This window comes from Alligator mississippiensis, chromosome 7 (assembly GCF_030867095.1).
Source record: "Alligator mississippiensis isolate rAllMis1 chromosome 7, rAllMis1, whole genome shotgun sequence".
NCBI lineage: Eukaryota > Metazoa > Chordata > Crocodylia > Alligatoridae > Alligator > Alligator mississippiensis.
Genome location: NC_081830.1, coordinates 73,124,924 through 73,149,790, shown reverse-complemented (window position 1 = coordinate 73,149,790; position 24,867 = coordinate 73,124,924). Strand labels below are relative to the sequence as shown.

Here is a 24,867-nt window from a genome sequence, read left to right as displayed (position 1 = left end):
CAGTCATGCATGGAATAGTAAGGGGGGTTGCTTTACTAAAAGGTACATTACAAATTAATCTCATGCCCTCATCACAACAGAGGGAAGTCCCAAAGCTCTGCATCTCTTTACTATAGGATGTAGCTAAATGCATGTAGCTCCATGTCCTCTTATCCTACTAGGCATGATGGTATATTTGAAATGTTGTAGTTGAACCCATGTGGAAGAAAACTCCATTATTTCTGCGTATCCATTTCAAAAGTATAATTCATAACTCTGCTTTGAACAAAGGCTCGCTTCAAAACATTTCAGAAAGATACATTAGAACAGTAGTCACGTTTCTGAGGTGCACTGTCATCCCATTAAACTGAAATGCAATTCCCTCCATTAATTTCTTACAGAAGGCAAGGCAAACCAATTAATATTGCCACGTTTTAGAAAGGCAGCTTTTCATAATCAACTTGGTGGCCACCTGTCATGTGTTTTGGTACATTAATCATACTGCTTTTCATGATAAGTGTAGTTGTGTCCTTGCACTTCTTACTGTTTGTGTTTCAAGGCAAATCTGGTTTTTTTTTTAAGCATAGTCTTGGTGTTAAGAGTTGAGTGGTATGACACTAAGTAAGTATATATGTTAACACTTTAGTTAAAATGTATTAATGGTGATTATTATTAGCATACCATAACAAAACATTTAAAGTTGTCAGGTGTGTGTTTTTATTATTGTCTTAATCCATGTTTGCTTTTAGCTAAGCTTTTGAAACAGGGGCAAGTTAATAAATATGGGCCTTTCTTCCACTGATGTGAATAAAACTCAACAGGAGAAGGTTCACTGCTATTTTGAATATATAGGTATAATATAATACAAACTGTTCAGGAAGGACAGGTAGGGGAGAAGAGGAGGAGGAGTTGCACTGCATGTAAAAGAGCTGTATGATTGCTCAGAGCTCCAGTATGAAACTGGAGACAGGCCTGCTAAAAGTCTCTGGGTTAGGGTTAGAGTGGACAGCCACAAGGGGGATGTCATGGTTGGTGTCTGCTGCAGACCACTAGACCAGGAGGATGAGGTAGTTGAGGCTGTCTTCAGACGACTAGCAGAAGTTTCCAGATCATGGGCCCTGGTTCTCATGGGGGGACTTTAATCACCCTGACATCTGCAGGTGGGGGCAATACAGCAATGCACAGGCAATCCCAGAAGTTTTTGGAAAGCATTGGAAACAACTTCTTGGTGCAGGTGTTGGAGAGTCCAACTAGGAGCCGTGCTCTTCTTGACCTACTGCTCACAACCAGGGATGTATCGCTGTGGAATGTAGAAGTGGATGACAAGACAAATTGGAGGATTGGGCCAAGAGAAATCTTACGAGGTTCAGCAAGGACAAGTGCAAAGTCCTGCACTTAAGACAGAAGAATGCCATGCACTGCTACAGCCTGGGGGCTGACTGGCTAAGCAGCAACTCTGCAGAACAGGACTTGGCGGTGACAGTGGACAACAAGATTGATATGAATCAGCAATGTGACCTTGTTGCCAAGAAGGCTAACAGCATACTGGTCTGCATTTGTAGGAGCGCTGCCAGCAGATTCAGGGAAGTCATTACAGTATTCTACTCTATTCTGCACTGGTGGGGCCACATCTGGAGTACTGTGTTCAGCTTTGGGCCCTCTACTATAGAAAGGATGTGGACTTTGGAGAGAGTCCAGCAGAGGGCACTAAAATGGTTCGGGGGCTGGGGCACATGACTTATGAGGAGAGGCTCAGGTAACTGGGCTTATTTCATTTGAAGAAGAGAAAACTGTGAGGGAATTTGATAATAGCCTTTAACTACCTGAAGGGTGGTTCCAAAGAGGATGGAGTTGGACTGTTCTCAGCGGTGACAGATGACAGAACAAGGAGCAATGGTCCCAAGTTGCAGCAAGGGAGGTTTAGGTTGGCTAACAGGAAAAACTTTCTCACTAGGAGGGTAGTGAAGCACTGGAATGGATTACCTAGAGAGGTGGTGGAATCTCCATCCTTGGAGGTTTTTAAGGCTCAGCTCGACAAAGCCCTGGCTGGGATGATGTAGTTGGGGATGGTCCTACTTTGAGCAGGGGGTTGGACTAGATGACCTCCTGAGGTTGCTTCCAACCCTACTTTTCTATAATTCTATGACTCTATATACATTTAATATATAGTTCAGAATTATACAGCATGTTGAGCTGGCACTAGGGAAATATCTTCCTTCTTTCTGTCATATGTCCTTGTCCACCTGATATTCAAAGATCTCATAGTAACTAGTTGGGGGAGGCAAGACCTGAAATGGAATTATATTGGTCCTATCATCTTAATGCACTAACTCAAAAATCCCAGATCCAGACATGCTAAAACTAAGCTGTGTGAAATTCGGATCAAAGTTTGTAATTTACAGCTCTATATAAAATAGCATTTTCCTCTATAAATGATATCTTGTGGGGTGTAGTATTTTGGTCTGATAATGAAGCTGTGTAAATAATATATCAATTATTTAATTGACTTCACTACATGGGGGAAATCTTCCTATCTTAATAATTGTTGAACAATAATGTTTAATCATAATAAATACTGAACTTAATAAAAGGATGCAAAAAATTAGGCCAAAGTTATATACAGTTATCCTGGCAAGAAATCTTAAAATATATTAACTTGTACTTTGGTTTTTCTGTATCAACATTATAATGGCTAAACTATGGATGTCCTTTCATGTATAGATGTTAACTCTAAGGGATGACGTATCTAAGGTTCTCTTATAAATCGGGGGTAACATTTCTAAATGGTGCAAACAAATTTGATTTTCCTGGGTGTATATTTTATGTATAGGATAAAGAAACTAAGCAATAAAGCTTCAAAAAGAATCTAGATGAGGTTTGTCTAGTTTTTTAAGACATGTGGGGTACTTTGAAGTTGTCACTTTTCTCCTTTTTTTTATCTTTTAATTTCAGTTCCAATATTTCAAAGGAGAAAGTAGACTGCAGTAAACAGTGCTACAATGAGAAGTACTTTCTTTCAAAGGCTTCTTCTGACCATTCTCAGAATGTCGCGAACTTGCAGTCCTTTCTCCAGCCCACGGTTGAAAGCACTATACAATTTGTGTTGGATCTCTATAAAGTTCTTCACTTTTCTCCTAAGACAACAGCCTATACTCGGCACTCGGTACTACTCTGGTTCTTGGAATGGTACAGTTAGGGGCAAAGGGAAAAGCATTTTTTGAGATAAACAAAGTTCTGAAACTTCAAGAAAATGAAGATGGTGAGTATTTGTCATCTATAGTATGGGAGGAAAAAGGGGTAAACTACTCGGGTCTGACAGTGTTCCTAGCCTTGTCATGTGCCTAGATTGTCCGAATGAACACTTATATCACTGATATGGCTCAGGTCAGTATTCACTGGTCCCTTTTGCTAGCTCTTCCTCCCTTTTCTCTCTCTCACATTCTCTTTAAAAAAGGGAAACAGTTACAAATACACCACCAACCACCAGTGAACGCAGCTAATTAGTAAAACAAATGGCTATATTGAGGGCAGGGGTCAGAGGATAAAACATCTGTCAATAGCTTCTTTGATCCTCTGGCAATCTAATTGCATGGCTTTTTCTTTCTTTGAGAATATAAGAGAACAGCAGCCTGTTCCATTACTGAGATGGATCTACCACCTCCAGCCTTTTTGCTGTTCCTTGATTTTTTCATTGTCAAAAGTTGAGTGGGCATCTCAATAGTCACACCAGAGGTTGTCATTTGACAAGTGCATGTTTTGTAACTTTAACCCAATGGTACTCAGTAGTTCCCAAGACAAAGGTGACTCTTGCCTGAAAATGTTATTAACTTATTTTGTGCTTTTTACTGAGTGCTTTGGACAAGTCTTTTCTGCATATGACAATGTACTATAGGTTGCTTTTTTTTGAGTGTTTGCCACAGCTCACCTTGGGGTTTATATGTTGTTGGGGGTGCAGTGGTAAAACAGTTAAGTGCCTTTCTATGCCTCATAGGCAGACAAGGTTCTTTGGGTAGATGTGATATCTTTTATTAGAACAACTAAATAGTTGGAAAAATTGTTCTTTACATGCTTTTAGGCACAGACACCCTTCTTCAGGCATAGGGAGTGTTCAAGTCTCACTCTGGATTCATGTGGGAGCTGCAACCAACTCGTCCCACTCCAATTCAGCTGTAAAATGGACACCTGATCATTTGGGCTGGGGAGTCAAAGGTGACTGGATGTAATGCTAGTTTCATCACTCCTTGTGTGCCATTGGCTATAGGATTTGGAGTACCTTAAGCACCATAGTCCAGTGAGCTACTAGGCTCAGGTAGACCTTTATAGTATATGTTGTCTTTGCTCATTTGTCAACACTGGATACTCAGTTACTTATTTGTATAACACGGTTGTTGCTCATGTGGTCCAGGATTGAGTACGTACCCTTTAAGCCAGGAGTAGGCAATTATTTTGGGTGGAGGGCCATTTAATGAGTTTTGGTGAAGTAGCGAGGGTCACATGGGTAGCCCTGCCCCTTGACAGTAGCCTCTCCCCCTTGCTACCATTTTGGGACTATAAGTCCCACCCCTACCCCCTGACCTTTGCCATCAGAAGTCCCTCCCCTTGCCCACCCAAATACTTTCTTGGTGTGGGGGGGGGAAGTGTTGCCATCTTAGAACCAGAAAAAAACCAAATCATACACTAAGAGTCAAACACCTACTATAAAAACGTATTTTAATTTTATTACAAAAATATTTTTGTCATAATTTGTGTTTGCTTACTGTATATAGAGGTGATTGCATAACTCAAAAATAAATTCTTAGTTTTGTATATTGTGTGGCGGGGTAGGGACAGGGTGTGGGTGTGAGGGAGGGTGGCGGGTATGGGGACGTCCCCTACACTCTCCCATGGCACAGCAGCAGGTGGGGCACTCAGGACACAGGTTCCCAGAGGGGCAGAGCTCATAGATTCATAGATTCATAGATGTTAGGGTCAGAAGGGACCTCAATAGATCATCGAGTCCGACCCCCTGCATGAGCAGGAAAGAGTGCTGGGTCTAGATGACCCCAGCTAGATACTCATCTAACCTCCTCTTGAAGACCCCCAGGGTAGGGGAGAGCACCACCTCCCTCGGGAGCCCGTTCCAGACCTTGGCCACTTGAACTGTGAAGAAGTTCTTCCTAATGTCCAATCTAAATCTGCTCTCTGCTAGCTTGTGGCCATTGTTTCTTGTAACCCCTGGGGGCGCCTTGGTGAATAAGTACTCACCAATTCCCTTCTGTGCCCCCATGATGAACTTAAAGGCAGCCACAAGGTCACCTCTCAACCTTCTCTTGCGGAGGCTGAAAAGGTCCAGTTTCTCTAGTCTCTCCTCGTAGGGCTTGGTCTGCAGGCCCTTGACCATACGAGTTGCCCTTCTCTGGACCCTCTCCAGGTTATCCGCATCCTTCTTGAAGTGTGGCGCCCAGAATTGCACGCAGTACTCCAACTGCGGTCTGACCAGCGCCCTATAGAGGGGAAGTATCACCTCCCTGGACCTATTCGTCATGCATCTGCTGATGCACGATAAAGTGCCACTGGCTTTTTTGATGGCTTCGTCACACTGCCGACTCATGTTCATCTTGGAGTCCACTAGGACTCCAAGATCCCTTTCCACCTCAGTGCCACCCAGAAGGTCATTCCCTAGGCTGTAGGTGTGCTGGACATTTTTCCTCCCTAGGTGCAACACTTTGCATTTCTCCTTGTTGAATTGCATCCTGTTGTTTTCTGCCCACTTGTCCAACCTATCCAGGTCTGCCTGCAGCTGTTCCCTGCCCTCCGGCGTGTCCACCTCTCCCCATAGCTTTGTGTCATCTGCAAACTTGGACAGAGTACATTTGACTCCCTCATCCAAGTCGCTGATAAAGACATTAAAGAGTATCGGTCCAAGGACCGAGCCCTGCGGGACCCCACTGCCCACACCCTTCCAGGTCGAGACCGACCCATCCACCACGACTCTTTGGGTGCAACCCTCTAGCCAATTCGCCACCCACCGGACTGTGTAGTCATCCACATCACAGCCTCTTAACTTGTTCACCAGTATGGGGTGGGATACCGTATCGAAGGCCTTCCTGAAGTCTAAGTATATGACATCCATCCCTCCTTCTGTGTCCAGGCGTTTCGTAACCTGGTCATAGAAAGAGACTAGGTTGGTCAGGCACGATCTGCCCGCCACAAACCTGTGCTGGTTTCCCCTCAGCATAATTTGTCCTGCCGGGCTCTCACAAATGTGAGCCTTGATAATTTTTTCAAATACTTTACCAAGGATGGAGGTGAGACTGACTGGCCTATAGTTGCCCGGGTCCTCCTTCCTCCCCTTTTTGAAAATGGGGACTAAGTTAGCCCTTTTCCAGTCCTCCGGGACTTGGCCCGTGCGCCACGAGTGTTCGAATATTCCCGCCAGTGGCTCTGCAATGATGTCGGCCAGTGCCTTCAGCACCCTCGGATGGAGCTCATCCGGGCCTGCCGACTTAAAGGCATCCAGTTCTTCCAAGTGACTCTGCACCACCTCAGGATCTACGTATGGAAGTCTGGCGCCTTGCTGCTGCCTCTCTACAACCCCAGTGAGAGACTTGTCGTGCCCCTCGCTTAGGAACACTGAGGCAAAGAACTCATTGAGGAGTTCAGCCTTGTCCCCCCTGTCTGTCACCAATTGTTTCTGCCCATTTAGCAGGGGTCCTATTCCTCCCTGGGCCTTCCTTTTACTCCCAATATATCTAAAAAACAATTTCTTGTTGTCTTTTACTTGGGTTGCCATCCTCAGCTCCATGGTAGCTTTGGCCTGTCTAACTGCCTCCCTACAAGCACGAGCAGAGGAGGTATATTCATCTTTAGTGATCTCACCTTGTTTCCACTTTTTATGTGCTCCCCTTTTGGCCCTTAGGCTGCCCTGGATTTCTCTGGTCAGCCATGGAAGCCTCCTGGCCCCTTTCCCTTTTTTGCCTCTCTCGGGGATCGTCTTGCTTTGTGCCCGAAGGATCGTTTCCTTAAGGCACAGCCACCCTTCTTGGGCTCCCATCCCTTCAAAACTCCTACTCTGCAGTGCGTCCTTGACTAATTGCCTGAGTGCATTGAGATCAGCTTTCCTAAAGTCTAGCACTTTCACCCTACTAGTTACCTTACCCACTCGATGTCTTATGTTGAATTCTATTATTAGGTGATCACTGTCTACCAAATGGCTACCGATCTGGAGGTCCCCTATCATGTCATCCCCCGTTGCCAGCTCCAGCCAGTGCTGCACATCGCAGTGAGGGGTGCAGCCTCCCAGGGACTGTCTGTATTCCACTCATTTGCAGACCACTCACTTGCATAGCACAGGTGGGAAGCCCCATGTGTTCCCTGCTGGGGCTACACAGCACAGGAGAGAAGCCCCACAGGCTGGAGACCATTGCCTTCCCCACCGGGGCTGCGCTGCAGAGAAGTAAAGCCCCAGGTGTGCTCCCCTGGGGGGTGGGAAGGCAATGGGCCCCAGCCTGTGGGGCTTCTCTCCTGTCCTGCGCAGCCCTGGCAGGGAAGGCACCTGGCTCCAGAATATGCGGCTTCCTTGCTGTGTGAGTGCATGGACTACATGTAAGTGGCAGGGAGCAGCAGCAATACAGGCAGCCTGGGGGAGACTGTGCCCCTCGCTGTGTTGTTCAGTGCTGGCCAGAGCTGCACCCAAGCAGGAAACTGTGCCCTGAGCACCCCACCTGTTGCTGTTGCTGGTGCTGCCGTTGTCTGCTGGAGCTGTGCACTTTGGGGGAGTGTGGGAGGGTCCCCACATCCCTCTGACCCTCCCTCACACCCATGCTGCCCACCCCAGCTCTGCACTGCTGCCGCCCCCTGAGCACAGGCTCTGTGCTGCTGCCAGCCTCAGCCCCACGCTGTGCACTCCCTCCCAGCTGCAGCCCCACCCCTGCTGCTTCCCTGCCTGCTGCCTGGAGCCAGGAGGAGACTGGGGAAGTGGAGCAGGTCCCTGAGGGTGGCAGCAGCAGCCCCACCCAGAAGCTGCATGCTGGCCAGGAGTGGCCCTTCTGCCCATGAGGGTGGGAGCGAGGCAATAGGGTATGTTTGGAGGGTGGGTGTACACATGGGTGCCTCATTCCCACCCTTGTGAGTGGAAGACATGGGTAGGGCACAATTTGTTGTGGGGCCCATGGGCTGGATGGAAGTGCTTGGCAGGCCAGATCCGGCCTGTGGACCGTATTTTGCCTGCCCCTGCCTTAAACTATACATCTATGACTGGAATTAATGTTGATTCAAATGGCTACTGTCTCTGCGTGACGCAAAGACAACTGCAGTTTGAGCATAGGAAGTAAAGCAGTCATATTGCATTTTGAGGAATAGGGGGTACAAGGAACTACGTGGTGCAGAGATTAAAGGATCATAGCACTGATCACTGGTTTACAGAAGTTCCCAGTGGAACTATGGCAAGTTCCATAAACTGAGAATCTACCCCTATACTTGAGCAACAGTCTTCCCAATTCTGCTTGCTTTTTTTCATTTATTCTTTAAGTCCACCCCCCCATGACAGGATGGCTCCAACAATAACTGAATGGCTTAAATATATCTTCAGTGATTTTACTCATGAATGGCATCATATTGGCAATTTTGTAGGCAGGAATACTTCATTTAACCACAGAAGAGCTAATGGAGCCTGCAGGTGTAGGATGGGTTCTCATCACTGGGCTTCAATCCTGTGCTGGTGGGACCACCTCTGGGAAGCAGGGAGTAATTTCATCTCATTCCTCTCTGTACCGTGTGCTGATTGATTCCAAATGGAGCAGTATTTCTTTTTAATGTTGACATGTGTCTACTGACAGATGCATTGAGATATCAAATACATATCACCCAATGCTTGATCCTGCACCATTGAATAACTGGAAGTTTCTCTACTGGTTTCTTTCCAGGCATGATCAAGCCTGTAGACCACTGAATAATCCTTAAATGGCAAACAATTTTGGGTATTACCAGTGCTTGTCTGGATTCCAGCCAGTCTTATCCAGGCCAAAGGCATTATTTCCCCTTTTACCAGAAGTTTAATATATTTAAATGCAACAATTGTTAACTTGTTACCTGGGGAGGTGTAGCTGTTTAGAATTTAAAGAATGCTGCCATGGCTAACGTGTTAGTGCATGCGGCGAGACTCTAATGCCCTTATCCATTTTGCCCAGTATCTTTAACCAGACATTCCTCCCTGAAGTCTTTGAGGCTAATTGTGAAGTGTTCCCAAAATGAGTTATAGTTTTCAGAATCTGACATGACTAGTATCAGAGATCAGAACTAGCACCCCCTCACCTCATTTTTTACTTATTTGTAAAACAATTATTTTTATAAAAGATTATAAAGTAGCCATTGGAAGGATATAAGGAACCCCAAAACACCATTCGTCAGTGAAAAAGATTTTTAAAATCATTTAGCAAATAGATTTTTATCATTCCTACATCTTGCACAACAAGCCCCACTCTCTTAACAGCTTAAAGGCAGAGATAATTGGAGCCTGTCTTCAATTTCAGGTTCTAGAAAATGCAATAAGTCTACTTTTATAGCTTTTTGTAGTTTTAATGTTATCTGGAGAAAATACAGATCATTGATCTGCAAATCAAGTCAAATATGCGAAGTGTTTTTAACACTGTGTTGCAACACTTTGTTTGGTATAATGGTCTTTCTTCATATACTATCAAGAATAATGGCTTGTAAAGGGACATCTGGCATTTATAGCACATTCACAGACCTTCAGCATATGACGTAAGCTCATTCATTCAAGCAGATGATTACTAACTATTATGGGATTTTTCCCCCTTTAGAAAATACTTAAACAGACAAGTTACATTAGAAAAGCAACACACTAACCTCTGCCAAGTGTCATGCTGTCAGTCATTGGCAAAAAGAGCTCTTTTCAGAATGCCTATTCATTACAGTGTGGCACTAGCAGGGAGCAGTGACAGTAGGTGGCTACAACACTAAATGGATTTCATATCCCGGCATGGTTGTAAAGATGTGACACAACAGGAAAGAAATAGAACAAGATGAGCATGGACATGAGAGAGAGCAAAAACAGAAATTGTAGTGTGCTAAACTGTAGATTTAAACAAGTCCTGGAGGCTGAAATTCAGCCCCGATATCATGACAATTACTTCAGTGGAGATGCTCCAGGAATGCAATTGGACTAAGGGCTTAAAAATCAAATACATAATCAATAGACTGTGGGTTTCAAAATGCAACTATAGTCAGGAGGGGGGCGACACCTCTTGTGGCACCTTTCAAGGAAGATAAGGACAGCGTGAACATATGGAAGTGACTTAAAAAATCCTTTGCAACCTGACATGTTGCCAATACTGAAAAGAATGCGAAAGTCAAGCACTTTGATTGTTCAGCTGTTTATCAAGAAAACCTGTGGATCTCACTGATACAGTCTTTAAATTGACTTAGTTTGTGGTTTGTTATATCGAAGTGGGTTCTGCTCAATATTATCCTCTGAAGAACCTTACTGAGTAAAAGAGCCAGATTCTGCTGCCCTTATTTATGTTAAGTATGAGTTTACTTTAGGAAGACTCCAAGAGATTTCACCCAGACTCCTTGTGGAATAAGGTACATTTCAGCAAGAGAAAGAAAGGATAGAGAATTTGCCTCTGAATCACTTAATATATTTAAGTGACTAAGGCTAGGTTTATTTCTTTAAGGCTGAAGAGTCCATTTCATTATACATTTTACTCTGATGACCAGAGGAGAGAGTGGCTTTGGTGGCAACTGGGGAAGTGGGTATAGGAAGGTTTTGATTGAGGGAAAGGACACAGAAAGAAAAAAGTTATCACTTTCTTCAGTGCTCCTCCTTTTCAGGTCCCACTGGATGCATGCATTGTCAGAAGAACTTCATGCGAACAAAATGAAGCTTCCTTAGCCTGACGAAGGGTTTTTGAACCCGAAAGCTTGCTTAATAACTATTCTCCAACCATTTGGGTTGGTCTAATAAAAGATATCAAATTCACCCAAGGAACCTTGCTTGCCTATGTCCTTAGACCAACACGGCTACAACCCAAACCCTTGTCCCTCTGATGGTATTTCTTTTACCCTTTGAGACATTTTGCTGTAGTTTCCTTCCCTTTATCTGCACATGGCTTGTACCTGGAACAGTTTACCATGAAAAGGACAAGCCATCAGTTTTTGAGACTACCATGCACATGGGAGGAGCCCTCCAGTTCCCAGGGACCTCTGGTCTCCCTACCTGTCAACTCTACCAGACAGCTTTGGTACCAGTAAGCTTTACTCGGAGTGGTCTTCACTCTTGCTTCCACTCCATGTCCCAGTTTGTTAAATTGTACAGGTAGCATAAAAGGTAGTATTCAGTGCACTGCGGCTCATTTACAAAGCAGCCTTAGTTTTATTGTACCTGAAGTTCTGGGGGGTGATTATTTTGTATATGGATATTGATGCTATTACACAGCTGTTTTATGTTCTTCAAATGAAGATGCTACTATTAACATTTATTTTCCTTAGGTGAAGAATTCTCTGTGCTCCAGACACTAGTCTCTGTCACCTCAGGAAAAAAAAAAAGAATTTACATTTAATCTTGCCAATGCCCTCTACCTTCAAGAAGGATTCATTGTGAAAGAACAGGATCTCCATAGCAACAAGGAATTTTTTCAGACTGCTATAAAACTGGTGAATTTCCAAGACACAAAAGCTTCCACAGAAGCCATAAGTACCTGGGTGGAAAACAAAACAGATGGTAAACTCTCTATAGCTTTTGCAAAATCATTGCTTGCCATTTAGTCTCTTCCCCTTCACAGTGCCCTAAATGTATAGACTAAGCTGATAGTATAATTAATCTCTGATCCATGATGTATGCAGGACTGCAGAAAGGAATCTGGAAGTGAGCACTTCTTTTCCATTATAGACCATTGCTCATATGAGCAGCTAGCCCTTAGAGACAACAAAAATACTAAGCTGCTCTGAAAACATTAATGATCCTGTTTTGATTCCCAGGCCCTTGAACCACTGTTCAATACAATTATTTACTTAAGCCTGTTTATGCAGCTACTGGGTTTGTCACACTGGAAGCCAGGACTCCTTTCCAAATAGAAAGTAAATAGTGATTTCGTCTGTCAATAACACATGCCACATTTCTCATACTAGCTGTAAATCATTAATACATTTTGGTAAACTTTATCCATTTTCAACAGTCCATATGCCCAGCACATCCTTGAATAACACTACTACTATTATTTAGGCTGGCAGCAATTTACATGTGCTTCCCTTTAAAATTATAATTTAGGCCCCTGGCCATGATTAAGCCTTAATTTTGCAGCACAAACCATATAAATAGGCCTCTTAGGACCCATGAGAGGTTCCCTCAGTGCTCTATTCCTTGTGTTATTCAGTTTATTAAAATTCCATTTATTTTATGCTGTTCCTACGCTGTAAATCTTTAAAAGGCTGTTTCTACTGACAGTGAATAATTGAACTGAAGAAGCTTTCAGAGGGAAGGTGGAGGTCCTGCAAGCAGGACAGGAGAAAACTGGAGCTTTTCTCATTTAGGGAATGTGTGTGCCTGAGGTGGTTGATATTCAGGAGTCATTCATGGGGTTTTTAATACTGGGAACAGGGATTGCTTTACATTTGGAGGCAAAAGGAATTTGAATGGCTCATTTCTTATCTCCAGCAACTGCTAAAGGCCCTAGCGTTGCTGCCCTTCCAGTTGCTGCTGCTACGTTTGACAATGATAATTGGGTGTTTTGGTAAAATTATTAGCAGTGAAATAGAGAGAGGTAGTTAGCTGCATTAGTCTGAAGTCATGCAAAAGCAAGATACAGGTGCACCTTGTAGACTAAATGAATCAAAGTTGAAAGCATTCATACATCACAGCTCACTTCATCAGATATTATCAATGAAATAGATGATGATGCTTAAATGATCATCAGACTCCATTGTTAATCCTGCTTCTTGTGAGATAATGCAGCAGACTAGGAGAAACACTGCACCACTTACACTTGATTCGTCATATGAAGGTTTTCCATGAGAAAGGAGAATTCATTGAAAATTAAACAAAAATCTGCTCTTCAGAGGCACAGTGCAGTAAAGATATAAAAAAACAATCTGGAACTCTGCAGGAACATATATGGCCATTTATTATGCCATCAACCTTCTTAACACTGTGGATGTGAGCTGGCGTGCAGTTATGTCCATAGTAAAACCCTCACCCACTTCAGTAATGTGGCAGTGCAAGCGAGTTTTTGTAAACAGGAAACCCCTTTATGATCATCCTGTATGCTACCTGCAGGTTCATGTTAATTTGATTTAAGATGCAGTAGCTGGTGCTTGAGAATTTTGCTCATCTATTTGTTTTCCCCATTGGCAAAATAAAAAAAAAAAATTGTTTCAAGTGAATAATTTGATCCTCTCAGTAGGTTTGTTCTGGTGAAAGCTATTTACTTCAAAGGACACTGGAAACAGAAATTCAGACCAGAAGCTATGCAGGAGATGGTTTTAATGAAAGAGGATGGTTCTGTAACAAAGATGCCAATGATGTATTTTCAACTGAGAACAAAGATTGTAGTTTAACTTATACTTGCCCACCTGTCTGTCTAATCATCATCAGAATTATCTTTGTAGTTTTATTTTGCCTATTGCAAGGCATGACTTCCTGCTTCTTTTCCAGGCCATTTTTCTGACAATAAGGTGAGCTACCAGGTTTTGAAATTGTCTTAAAAAGGATTAGTTCAGCTTAGTTTTAAACACTTCCTTCAGAAGATGTGACTACTAGAAGTAGAAAAACTAATTACATCTCATCTGATAAAAGACTAGTTACTGAAATGCAGGAGGTGGATGTAGAAATACGCCTCCTCAGGTATTTGATGTACTTGTTGGCATTCTGCAATTTTGTCTTATCTCTTATCTTCTACTTGTAAGAAAATAGGGGATTAGTGTGTAACCCAGGCGGTACTCCAAGATGTACCCCCTCTCCAATTCAAGGGATCAAAGCAGGTGCACAAGCGCTGTGGGAGGTGTAGGGACCCTCTTCCCCCTATAGAGCAGAGCCAGATCACCAGTGGGGACTTAACCATACACCTTTTAATGAGAGAACAGTACTGGGAACATAACCAGTATAAACCAGGGGGATAGGGGACATTACAATGCCCCAAGGGGACAGGATTCAATAAAGGTTAGACACTTACAATCATAGATATATTCATCCAGTTGACAAAAGACAGGGTTAACAAAATATAAGACACAAACAGCAGAACAAACAATACTGGTTGGCAAAATATAAAAGGCACAAAATACAAAACGTCAAATAACAAGGAATATAGGATACCTAGGTACCTGGAGGCAGGGGGAAAGAGGAAAACACAATGACCCCTTTCCACTGCAACAAAAATTCCTCCATCACTTCACTCACCCTAAGTATTGTAGCTAGGACTTGAATTTGGATCTCCAACACGGTAGGCAGAAACTCTACCACACAGCCACCAGTGCTGGTGCTGCTCTAAGCTGCAAGGGGCCTTGACCTTCCCAGAGCTCCGGCCTCACGTCGAGCTTCCTGGCTGCTTATTGGAGGAGCTGGAAGCAGAGCTGGGAACCTCTCAGGTCCCTGCTCAGACCCTTGCTGGAGCTGGGGAGCCTCTCCTGCTGGCCACAGCCTCCCATAGCCGATCCTGGAGCCCAGCGGGTAGCCTCTCCTGCCAGCCGCATGCCGTGCTGCTGAGGGTCCAACTGCTGCTTGCAGGTCCCACTCCTTCAGGCTCTTCTGGGGCAACTGTTCCCACCCCGCTGGCCCAACTCTTGCCAGCTCTTTGAAACTCCTTCCTTGTGGTCCTTTGCTGGTCTTTCCTGAGTCAGCTGTGCTGCCCCTTTTATCCCCCTCCAGGTGACCCAAGGGGCCAATCAGGGGACACAGAGGGTGAGTCTCTGGGGCCTGATTGGTGAGGAAAGGGAATCCCAAGCCCTCCAATCATCTTTTACCCTTTCAAAACCCCTGGGCTAAATCACTACCAGCTAGCCCGTTGCAAGTGTAAAGTACAAAAATGCTTGAAGAATCTTACTGATAACAGGTGTGATTTTTCTCCCACTTAAGCACAAAGGTGGTTAGCTTTGTCATTCTGAAGTTAGGCAGAAGGTGGGGCACCTTAGGGTGTCTATACACGTGTAGCAAGGCTGCTCTGACGCACTGTAATTAATTGAGGTTGCTGGAGTGTGGTAATTAACATGCTCCAGCAGTTCAGTGTCACATGTATTAGTGTTGCCACATTGAAAAATGGTGGCAGGGGTGCTTTAACTAAAGCTTATTTGATGAGCTTTAGATAAAGCGCCCCTGCTGCCATTTTTCAGTGCTGGGACGCTGATATATATGACGCTCTGAGCGTTTTAATTAGAGTGCCTCCAAGAGCTTCTTTAATGAAAGCCCTCCCCCCCAACTCCTAGGGCATGTGTATAAATGGTCTTAGACACTAACAGGTTTAGAGAGGCATGAGCTTTTGTAGGCAATAACCTACTTATTCAGATGCCTATGGAAGCTTATGTTCTCTGAAACAGTTAGTCTCTAAGGTGCCATCCTGTCCTACCTACCCTTACCTGAGTTAATGAAAATTTGTATTTGCCTTCATATTGGATTTGATTCTCTACAGCTATGCACAGACATAACTAGCAAGTTTTGTACCCTGGAGGGAAAGAGAGGATCAGTCTTACCTGCACCAGGGATGTAAAATCCCAGGCTGCTGCTGGTGTGAAGAGTCCGCCTGCCTTGGTTGTTGCTGCTGCCCTGGGAAGCTGTCATTCTGACACCCCCTCTAAGGGGGTGCCCCACTCACCCCCCCGCCCCCTTGTTATGTTACTGCTGTGTACACTGTGTAATCCTTAAAATCCATAGGACTGTTTGTGCAGTGCAGTGCTGTGCAGTGCAGATATCTGGGATCATTTCAGGGGCAGAAGCAGTTGAGCCAGACTAACATGGCGCTTTGCTTGGGCTAATTAGCCATCATTGCTCTTTCAGAGCTTGGCTGAGCATCTTCACATTGTTCTACATTGTGCTGTGCAGATATACCCTGAGTCATCCAGAAAAGAGTTAGTTTACTTGCACTGGTGATCTTACATCCATTTCATAATCTTCTTGGTAAATGAGCATATAAGCAGCAAGGCAGAATTCCCTTTCTCCATTGACTTACAAAATGAAAGTTGTCCTGCGTGGTAGCACACAGTGGGTGCATCTACACGTGGACATTAAGGCGGTGCAATAAACTCTGGTGCAGTTCGGACTCAAATTTATTGCTTCTGGGCACAGTGTTTACACATGTGCCTGGGACCACAGCACTTTGAGCCAGGGCAAGGCAGCCCTGGCTGGCAGGTGTCCCAGGAAGTCAGTGGGCCAGCTGGAGACTGCTCCTGCCTGGCTTAACGTGCTGTGGAGGGGCTGGCTGGGGCATGAGGGTGCTACAGTGTGTGGCGGCTAGCCAGCACCCTCACGCCCCAGTCAGCTTGGGTCACTGTCTACATGCGTGTTGTGGTGGAGTAAATAACTCTGCCATAGACTAGTACTTGTGTTGGGCAGTGGTATCCCATGGTGGAGTTCATTGGTTTACTCTGGCCTAATAGCACCACACATGTAGATGGGTGACGTTCTACTGCACAGCTAATTAGGCAACTCTGCAGTAAGCATCTCATGTAGAGGCACCCAGTCTGAACACTGACTTGGAAGTTGTCCCTAAAATGGCTATTTTAGCCACCTTCAATCCAGAAATGTGTTTTATAGAATCATAGAAAATTAGGGTTTGAAGGGACCTCAGGAGGTCATCTAGTTCAGCCCCCTGCTCAAAGCAGGACCATCCCCAATTATATCATCACAGCCAAGGCTTTGTCTAGCCAGGTCTTAAAAACCTCCAAGGATGGAGATTCCACAACCTTTCTGGGTAACTTGTTCCTATGCTTTACTACCCTCCTGGTGATAGAGTTTTTCCTAATATCTAACCTAAACTTCCCTTGCTGCGACTTGAGACCATTAATCCTTGTTCTGTCATCTGTCATAGGACAGTCTAGTGCCATCCTCTTTGGAATCATTCTTCAAATAGTTGTTAACCCTCTCCCCACCCAAGTCTTTTCTCCAGACTAAATAAGCCCAGTTCCCTCAGCCTCTCTTCTTAAGTCATGTGCCCAAGCCCCCAAACCATTTTCCTTGCCCTCCACTGCAATCTCCAATTTGTTTATACCCTGCTGTAGTGGGAGGCCCAAAACTGGATGCAGTACTCCAGATGTGGCCTCACCAGTGCTAAATAGAGGGGAATAATCACTTCACTTGATCTGCTGGCAGCACACCTACCAATGCAGCCCAGTATGACATTAGCCTTCTTCGCAACAAGGACACACTGTTGGCTCATATTCAGCATATCGTCCACTGTAACCCCCAGGTCCTTTTTTGCAGAGCTGCTGCTTAGCATGTCGGTCCCCAACCCATATCAGTGCATGGGATTGTTCCATCCTAAGCGCAGGACTTTGCACTTCTCCTCCTTGAGCCTCATGAGATTTCTTTTGGTCCAATCCTCCAATTTTTCACAGTCTCTCTGAATCCTAGCTCTACCGTCCAGCATATCTACTACTCCCCACAGCTTGTGTCATCTTCAGGCTTGCTGAGGGTGCACTCCCTTCCATCTTCCAGATGGTCGATGAGGATATTGAACAAAACTGGCCCCAGGACTGATTGCTGGGGCACTCCACTTGATACCAGCTGCCAAATAGACACTGAGTCATTGATTACTTCCCCTTAAGCCTGATGATCCAGCCAATTTTCTAGCCATCTGACAGTCCATTAATCCAACCCATACTTCCTTAGCTTGTTTGCAAGAAAATTATGGGTGGTCATATAAAAAGCCTTGTTAAAGTCAAGGTATATCACATCCACTGCTCTCCCCATATCTATAAAGCCAGTCACAGAAATCAATCACATTGGTCAGGCATGACTTATCCTTGGTGAATCCATGATGACTGTTCCTAATCATCACCTTCTCCTCCAAATGCTTAGAAATGGATTACTTCAGGCCCTGCTCCATGATTTTTCCAGAAACTGATGTGAGGCTGACTGGTCTATAGTTCTCCAGATCATCCTTCTTTCCTTTCTTAAAGATCAATATTATATTTGCCCTTTTCCAATCATCCTGGACCTCTCCCAGTTACCATGAGTTTTCAAAGATAATGGCCAGCAGCTCTGAAATCACATTGGCCAACTCCCTCAACACCCCTAAGGGTGCATAACATCTGAACCCAGGGGTTTGTATACATCCAACTTTTCTAAATAGTCCACAATCTGTTCTTTCACTACTGTTGGCTGCTAACCTCCTCCCCAAACTGTGCTGTCAGGTGCAGCCATGGGAGCTGACCTTGCCTGTGAAGACCCAGGTAAAATGCCACAGAGTACTTCAACCTTTTCTGTATCATCAGTCACTAGGTTGCTTTCCCCATTCAGTAATGGACCCACACTTTCCCTGATCTTCCTCTTGTTGCTACCAGATTTGTAGAAAATCTTGTTACCCTTGATGTCCCTTGCTAGCTGCAACTCCAGTTGCATCTTGGCCTTCCTGATTTTATCCCAACATCCTGAGCAATGCTTTTATACTCCTCCCTAGTCATTTGTCCAGGTTTCCACATCTTGTAAGCTTCCTTTTTAGCAAATTGAGAGTTCCCTGCTAAGCTAAGCTGGTCTTCTGCCATACTTGCTAGTTTTCCTGCATATCAGGATGGTTTGTTCCTGCACCCTCATTAAGGTTTCTTTAAGATACAACCAGCTTTCCCTGATTCCTTTCCCCTTCAGATTGGCCTCCCAGCGGATCATGCTAAAAGAGTCAAAGTCTGCTTTTCTGAAGTTCAGGGTCTTTACTCTGCTTCTTTCATATGACAAAAATGGTGTTCATATCTTTATCTTTGTGCGCTTTGGCATTTTTGTCGATTTGGGAGCTCTTGGCCGTCGGAGACGTCACCAGGGATTACTACGTGGAAGTGGCTCTCATCAATCCCCCTTACTTTGGTGCTCTCCTTCCTTCATTTCCTTAGGATCCTGAACTCAATCATCTTGTGGTCACTGCTGCCCAAGTTGCCTTCCACATTACCCACCAATTCTTCCCTGTTTGTGAGCAGCAGGTCAAGAACACGGTCCCTAGTTGGCCTCTCCAACATTTGTACCAGGCAGTTGAACCCAACATTCTCCAAAAACTTCCTGGATTGCTTGTGCATTGCTGTATTGCTGTATTGTTCTCCCAGCAGAAGTCAGGGTGATTGAAGTCCCCCATTAAAACCAGGGCTTATGATTAGGAACCTTCTGTTAGCTGTTTGAGGAAAACCTTATCTATCTCATCCTCCTGGTCTGATTTCATAGATTTCATAGACATTTGGGCCAGAAAGGACCCCAGAGGATCATCGAGTCCAGTTTCCTGCCCCAGGGGCAGGAAGCCAGCAGGGATCATAGGATCAAAGCAAGATAAGCATCCAAATGTGTCTTGAAGGTGTTCAAAGTGGGTGCTTGAACCACCTCCAACGGCACTCTATTCCAAATCTTGGGGGCTCGGACAGTGAAGTTCTTTCTTATGTCCAGCCTGAATCAGTCACGGCAGAGTTTGTGAACATTTGATCTTGTCATCCCTTGGGACGCTCTGGTGAACAGACGTTCCTCCAGATCCTGATGAGCACCCCTGATAAATTTATAGGTGGCCACCAGATCACCCCTGAGCCTGCGCTTTTCCAGGCTGAAGAGTCCCATGGCTCTCAGCCTCTCATCATAAGGCCTGTTTTCCTGACCTCTGATCATGCACATGGCTCTCCTCTGCACCCTCTCAAGCTTCTCCATATCCTTTTTGAATTGTGGAGCCCAAAACTGGACGCATGGCCTATATATTGTAACAGTAGTTTGAAAAATCACGTTAAAGATTAATATAGGAACATATGACTGTAATAGACCTCCAAAGCTATTGAGTCTGGTATCCTGCATTTACAGGCAGCCTTTTGTCAAAGGAAATCCACAAGAATGTTCACTTCATGGGCTAATCGCCACTGAGGAATAAGCTTTTCTCATGACCATAGCATCTTGTCATGTCTCCTTTTGTTGGCTTCTTCTTTTAAATGTTGGTTCGGCCTCATTCCAATAGTATTTCGAAATAGAGCAGTATAGCACTTATACTGAGCTTTCATTTATAGCTCTATGAATCCTTTAAAAAATGTGGGTAAATATCATTATCCTCATTTTATAGATTGGGAAACCAAGTTAGAGAGAGGTTAAATAATTTGCTCAAAATCACATAGTGAATCAATTGCAGAACAAGTCTCCTGTCTCCTGTCCCTGCTCTAATAGGTTTGCTGCCTTTCTTACTAAACATTTATTGGCTGGAAAAAATATTGATCCTCTTAGAACAGGTCTTTTTTCTTTCCTATAATTTCTACAGATTTAAAATAGAACAGAAAATGGACTTCAAAGAAAGTCTGCATTCTCTCAGTGTAACGGAGATATTTAATGGTGGTTGCGACCTTCCTGGAATAACAGGTGTGGTGATTAATAATGATGAAACTGCTTTTATGACACTTTTAGCTCAGTTTTCAATTTTTATCACTTTTTATAATAACACACTTTAACTATGTGCTTCCCATTTTGGACTCAAAAAGCAACCAATTGGTTGCTTAGAAAATACATATTCACACAAAAAAAACCCTCAGGTTTTTTTTCACTCCACATCACTTAGCTTCTTCTTGGCTTCACCTCAAGGCATAGAGAGCAGTTCAATGGGGTTTTTTTCAAACACGTGGGACTTATAAGATTTAATGTTTGTAGACCTGTCACTTTTGAAAAGTGTTGAGATAAACACAAAGGCTCTCTTTCTGTCACTACCCCTTCTGTTTCCTTCAGCTCCATAGACTGTTGAAGTCGATGGTAAAACTTATCTGGAGTTAACAAAGAGCATGATGAGGTCCTGAATGTATAGGGCAATTTCTTTTACATTAATGTAGAATATGATTAATATCAACATCTCTTAGCACCCAGGGTTCCCAGGAGACCACTTTTTAATATTACATAGCTGGTCTACATACATTTGTAGCAGCCCTCACCCTCCTTCATCCTCTAACTCATTCAGCATCAATGTCTGCCGGTGGAAAACTTGCAATCACTATGTTTTGGGATACTCAAAGTTGGAAAAAGAACACCAAAAAAAGTCTTCTAATTACTTCAACCTTTTGCATAAACCCTCATTTCCCAATATTGAATGTATGCCAATTTCCCCATTAGAGTCACTTGACCTATACATTTCAGAAGCCACTCAAAAAGTTTCTACTGAGGTGAATGAAGATGGTAGTGAAGCTGCAGTGTCCACCCATAAGGTATATATATTTGCACAGTCTCACAGGATGCATTAATGGTCTTATTGTTCTGATCTGTTGTTTGAGCCTGATGTGAGTGGCTCTTGAATAAAGGTTGAGTACACCAGCAGATGTGATTTTTTATCTTTTTGTTTTACACATGTAAATTTTAGCCAAGGAGTGGCTTCTATATGTCTGGACTTCGGAGGAGGCTAGCCAAGCACCTAGCTGGGGTCATCTGACCCCAGTGCTCTTTCCTGCCCAGGGCAAGGGGTCGGACTCGATGATCTACTAAGTTCCCTTCTGACCCAAACATCTACAAATCTATGAATGAATCCCTTTCCCCACATATTTGGCTACACTGTTAGTGTTTATTCAGTACTCTTGCATTCAGACACCTGTTTTTCATTGGCTGAATCCTACTTCAATGGGGATGAAAAATAAATTATTTTAGGAAACTTTTGCAAGCAGCTTTTTATTTTGACTTTTTATCAATACATTCACTGATATGAAATCAATTGTAATGATTTTGTTTCCTTTTTAGAGGAGTTTGATACAATACCCAGTTTCAGAATTTCAGATATTTTTTCTTGTTCTATCCCACAAATGTTAGCTATTGTTTTAAAAATTGCATGGTCTTGCATTCTGCTTGGGGCACTGGGGACAAAGAAAGACAGAAGTATCCAGGGCCAGATCCTGATAAGCAGTTAGGCACCTAAATGCTGGTTGATTTCAATGGGAGTCAAGGCTTCTAATAGATGCCCTAAAACTATTTTTGTATCTAGATCTCAGTCTTTCTGCAGCATGACCTGGAAGGATGTGGATAGTGAGGTCCCGCAGGGTTCGGTCCTTGGACCTGTACTCTTCAATATCTTCATCAGTGACTTGGATGTGGGTGTGAAGTGTACTCTGTTCAAGTCTGTAGACGATACTAAGTTGTGGGGTGAAGTGCACACTCCAGAGGGTAGGGAACGATTGCAGGTAGACCTGGACAGGTTAGAAAAGTAGACAGTACACAATAGGATGCAGTACAACAAGGACAAGTGCAGAGTGCTGCACCTAGGGTGCAAAGATAGCCAGCACACCTACTGGCTGGGAAGTGACCCTGTCAGCAGCACAGAAGTGGAAAGGGATCTCGGAGTTGTAGTGGACTCCAAGATGAACATGAGTCGACAGTGTGATGAAATCATCAGTAAAGCTAATGGAACTTTATCATGCATCAGGAAATGCATGAAAAATAGATCCAAGGAGGTGATACTTCCCCTCTATGTGGCATTGGTCAGACTGCAGTTGGAGTACTGCATTCAGTTTTGGGTACCATACTTCAAGAAGGATGTTGATAGACTTGAGAGGGTCCAGAGGAAAGCCACTTGTATGGTTAGGGGCTTACAGGATAAGTCCTATAAGAAGAGACTGAGGGACCTGGACCTCCTTAGCCTCCACAAGGGAAGGCTGGGAGGTGATCTTGTGGCCACCTACAAATTCATTAGGGGGGCACAGCAAAGGATTGGAGATGTCCTCTTGGGGTAACAAGGAACAATGGTCACAAACTGACAGAGGGCAGATTTAGGCTAGATATCAGGAAAAATGTCTTCATGGTAAGGGTGGCCAAAATTTGGAATGGGCTTCCAAGGAAGGTGGTTCTCTCCTCTTCCTTGTGAGGTCTTTAAGAGAAGGCTGGATAGGCATCTGGCTAGGGTCATCTGACCCCAGCACTCTTTCTTGCCCAGGGCAGGGGGTCAGACTTGATCTGTTGAGATCCCTTCCGACCTTAGCATCTATGAATCTATGAGAAAATGGATCTTCTTTAATACAAGATCCTGGAATCCCTGGATTGTTAGGATTACTGGATTCTATCTCAAATATGGAGATATAGGAGGTTGAGGTGATGACCATGGCTAGGGACAGGCATTACACATAAACTGGTTTAAGTGATCAGAAACTGGTTTAAACCTGTAACAGAACAGATGTCCATTGCACATAAACTGGTTTGAAAATGGCTGAAACAAGTTTGAGATAAACCTGGTTAAATGTAGTATCAGATTTAACTGATTTGGGTCAAACTGGTTTATGCAATGTCTCTCTCAGACCTCTTGCTGATTTAAGATAAACCAGACTCCCCCAGCATCCCAGCATGCTCTCTGGCCTGGGCAGGGCTCTCTGCTCCACAGCAGGGCTGGCCCCTCCCCTCTGCTCCCTGGCTGCAGCTCTGGCAGAGACTTGCAGGCACAGAGGGTCTGTCTGGCTTCTCCCTGCTAAGCAGGGATTATTCCTCCCCTCCTCCCTGCCTTATGCAAACACTTCAGCATTAGCTAGCAGACCACATGCTGACTACGGTCCATGGTGTGGGGGACAACTAAGGCAGACAGGCTTTTTGGAGCTAATCAAACGGTAGCTTAATGTCCTTCCTAACAAGAGCTCAATTAATTAATGGAGAGAGGCCTTGTGTTTTTAATGGGTTGATAAGCACTGAGTTAGGGGTGATAAACATTCCCTGCTGGGCTGCTCAGGAGGAGCGGGGGGAATAATAAGAGCATCCTGCCGGTGCCTGGCCATGTCCCCCTCAGATCAGCTCTGTGGAAGGGAAGCGAGGACTGCTGTAGTACTCCCGGTACTAGGGAGACAGACATGTGCTTGTATTTTCTCAGTCCAGAGGGGATGTCTGTGAGGTTACAAAGTGGTTCAGTCTAGCCAGGTTAGACTAACCTGCAAAGATTGAAGCGATTCAGGTTTAGGCTTTTTGAATATCTGTCTCTAGCCCATGTGTCTCCCTTCCTTCTGGTCATACATGTCAAAGGTCAGCTTTTGAGCTCCTGGCTATATCCACTTTTCTAAAGTGTGTAGCATTTGCTGCTCCTCATTTACTGTTTCTGTCCCCTCTAACAGTATGTGTCTAGCAATGGTACATCCTTCCAAGTGCTACTGCTATGTAGAGTAGAAGCTGCTGAAGCCACTTCAGGGCCCATGTTTCCATATTTAGCTTCCTCACCAAGAATAATTTTTAATTGTCATTTAAATTTTAGAAAAAAAAACTTGCTCATAAAACTAATTCTTTTTGTTTAGGGATTTCAGATTTACTTCAGATGTGATTTTATTTTATTAACATATGCAATAAAATACTAACAAAAACTAGTTAGGTCATAAACTCTGTATCATGTGTACTGGCTTTGTAACTGATTAATTTAACTCCTGGTTCTCAGTAGTATAAGACAGGAGAATTGGGCCTAGTATGTATCACTTCATGTACTAAAAGCAGTGGATTTGCTATGAGTCCTTAAGCAAAATTTCATAGCTACCAGTCATGTTATTTAAAGTGAGTTCTACACTGAGGACTTAATTTGCAGATTAGACTACGTTATATATAGTATCCGATACTTAGAACCTGTTTAAAATCAATGTTGTTCCCACCCCAAATATATTACATTTTCCTTTTTTTCATTCCAGTTTGCTTTTCCTTTGCTTATGATGTTGCCAAGGACTTTTTGGGGCCTAAATATCCTTCTCAGTTTTTACACCTACTTCTCTGTTTGTCTGTAGTTTGAAGGATGGTTGCTGGAACCTGAAATATTTTGA

The 24,867-nt window shown here is 44.0% G+C and overlaps 1 protein-coding gene across 1 annotated transcript; it reads left to right on the top strand.

Moving 5' to 3' along the window:
• Positions 1-590: 590 nt before the first annotated feature.
• Positions 591-24,867, top strand: SERPINI2 (serpin family I member 2). Its single transcript, XM_059731864.1, is given in 10 exon segments — positions 591-600; positions 3,119-3,238; positions 11,470-11,513; positions 11,515-11,708; positions 13,338-13,524; positions 13,606-13,765; positions 13,768-13,819; positions 20,388-20,485; positions 21,224-21,315; positions 24,832-24,867. Coding segments are annotated over 10 exon segments (993 nt in total).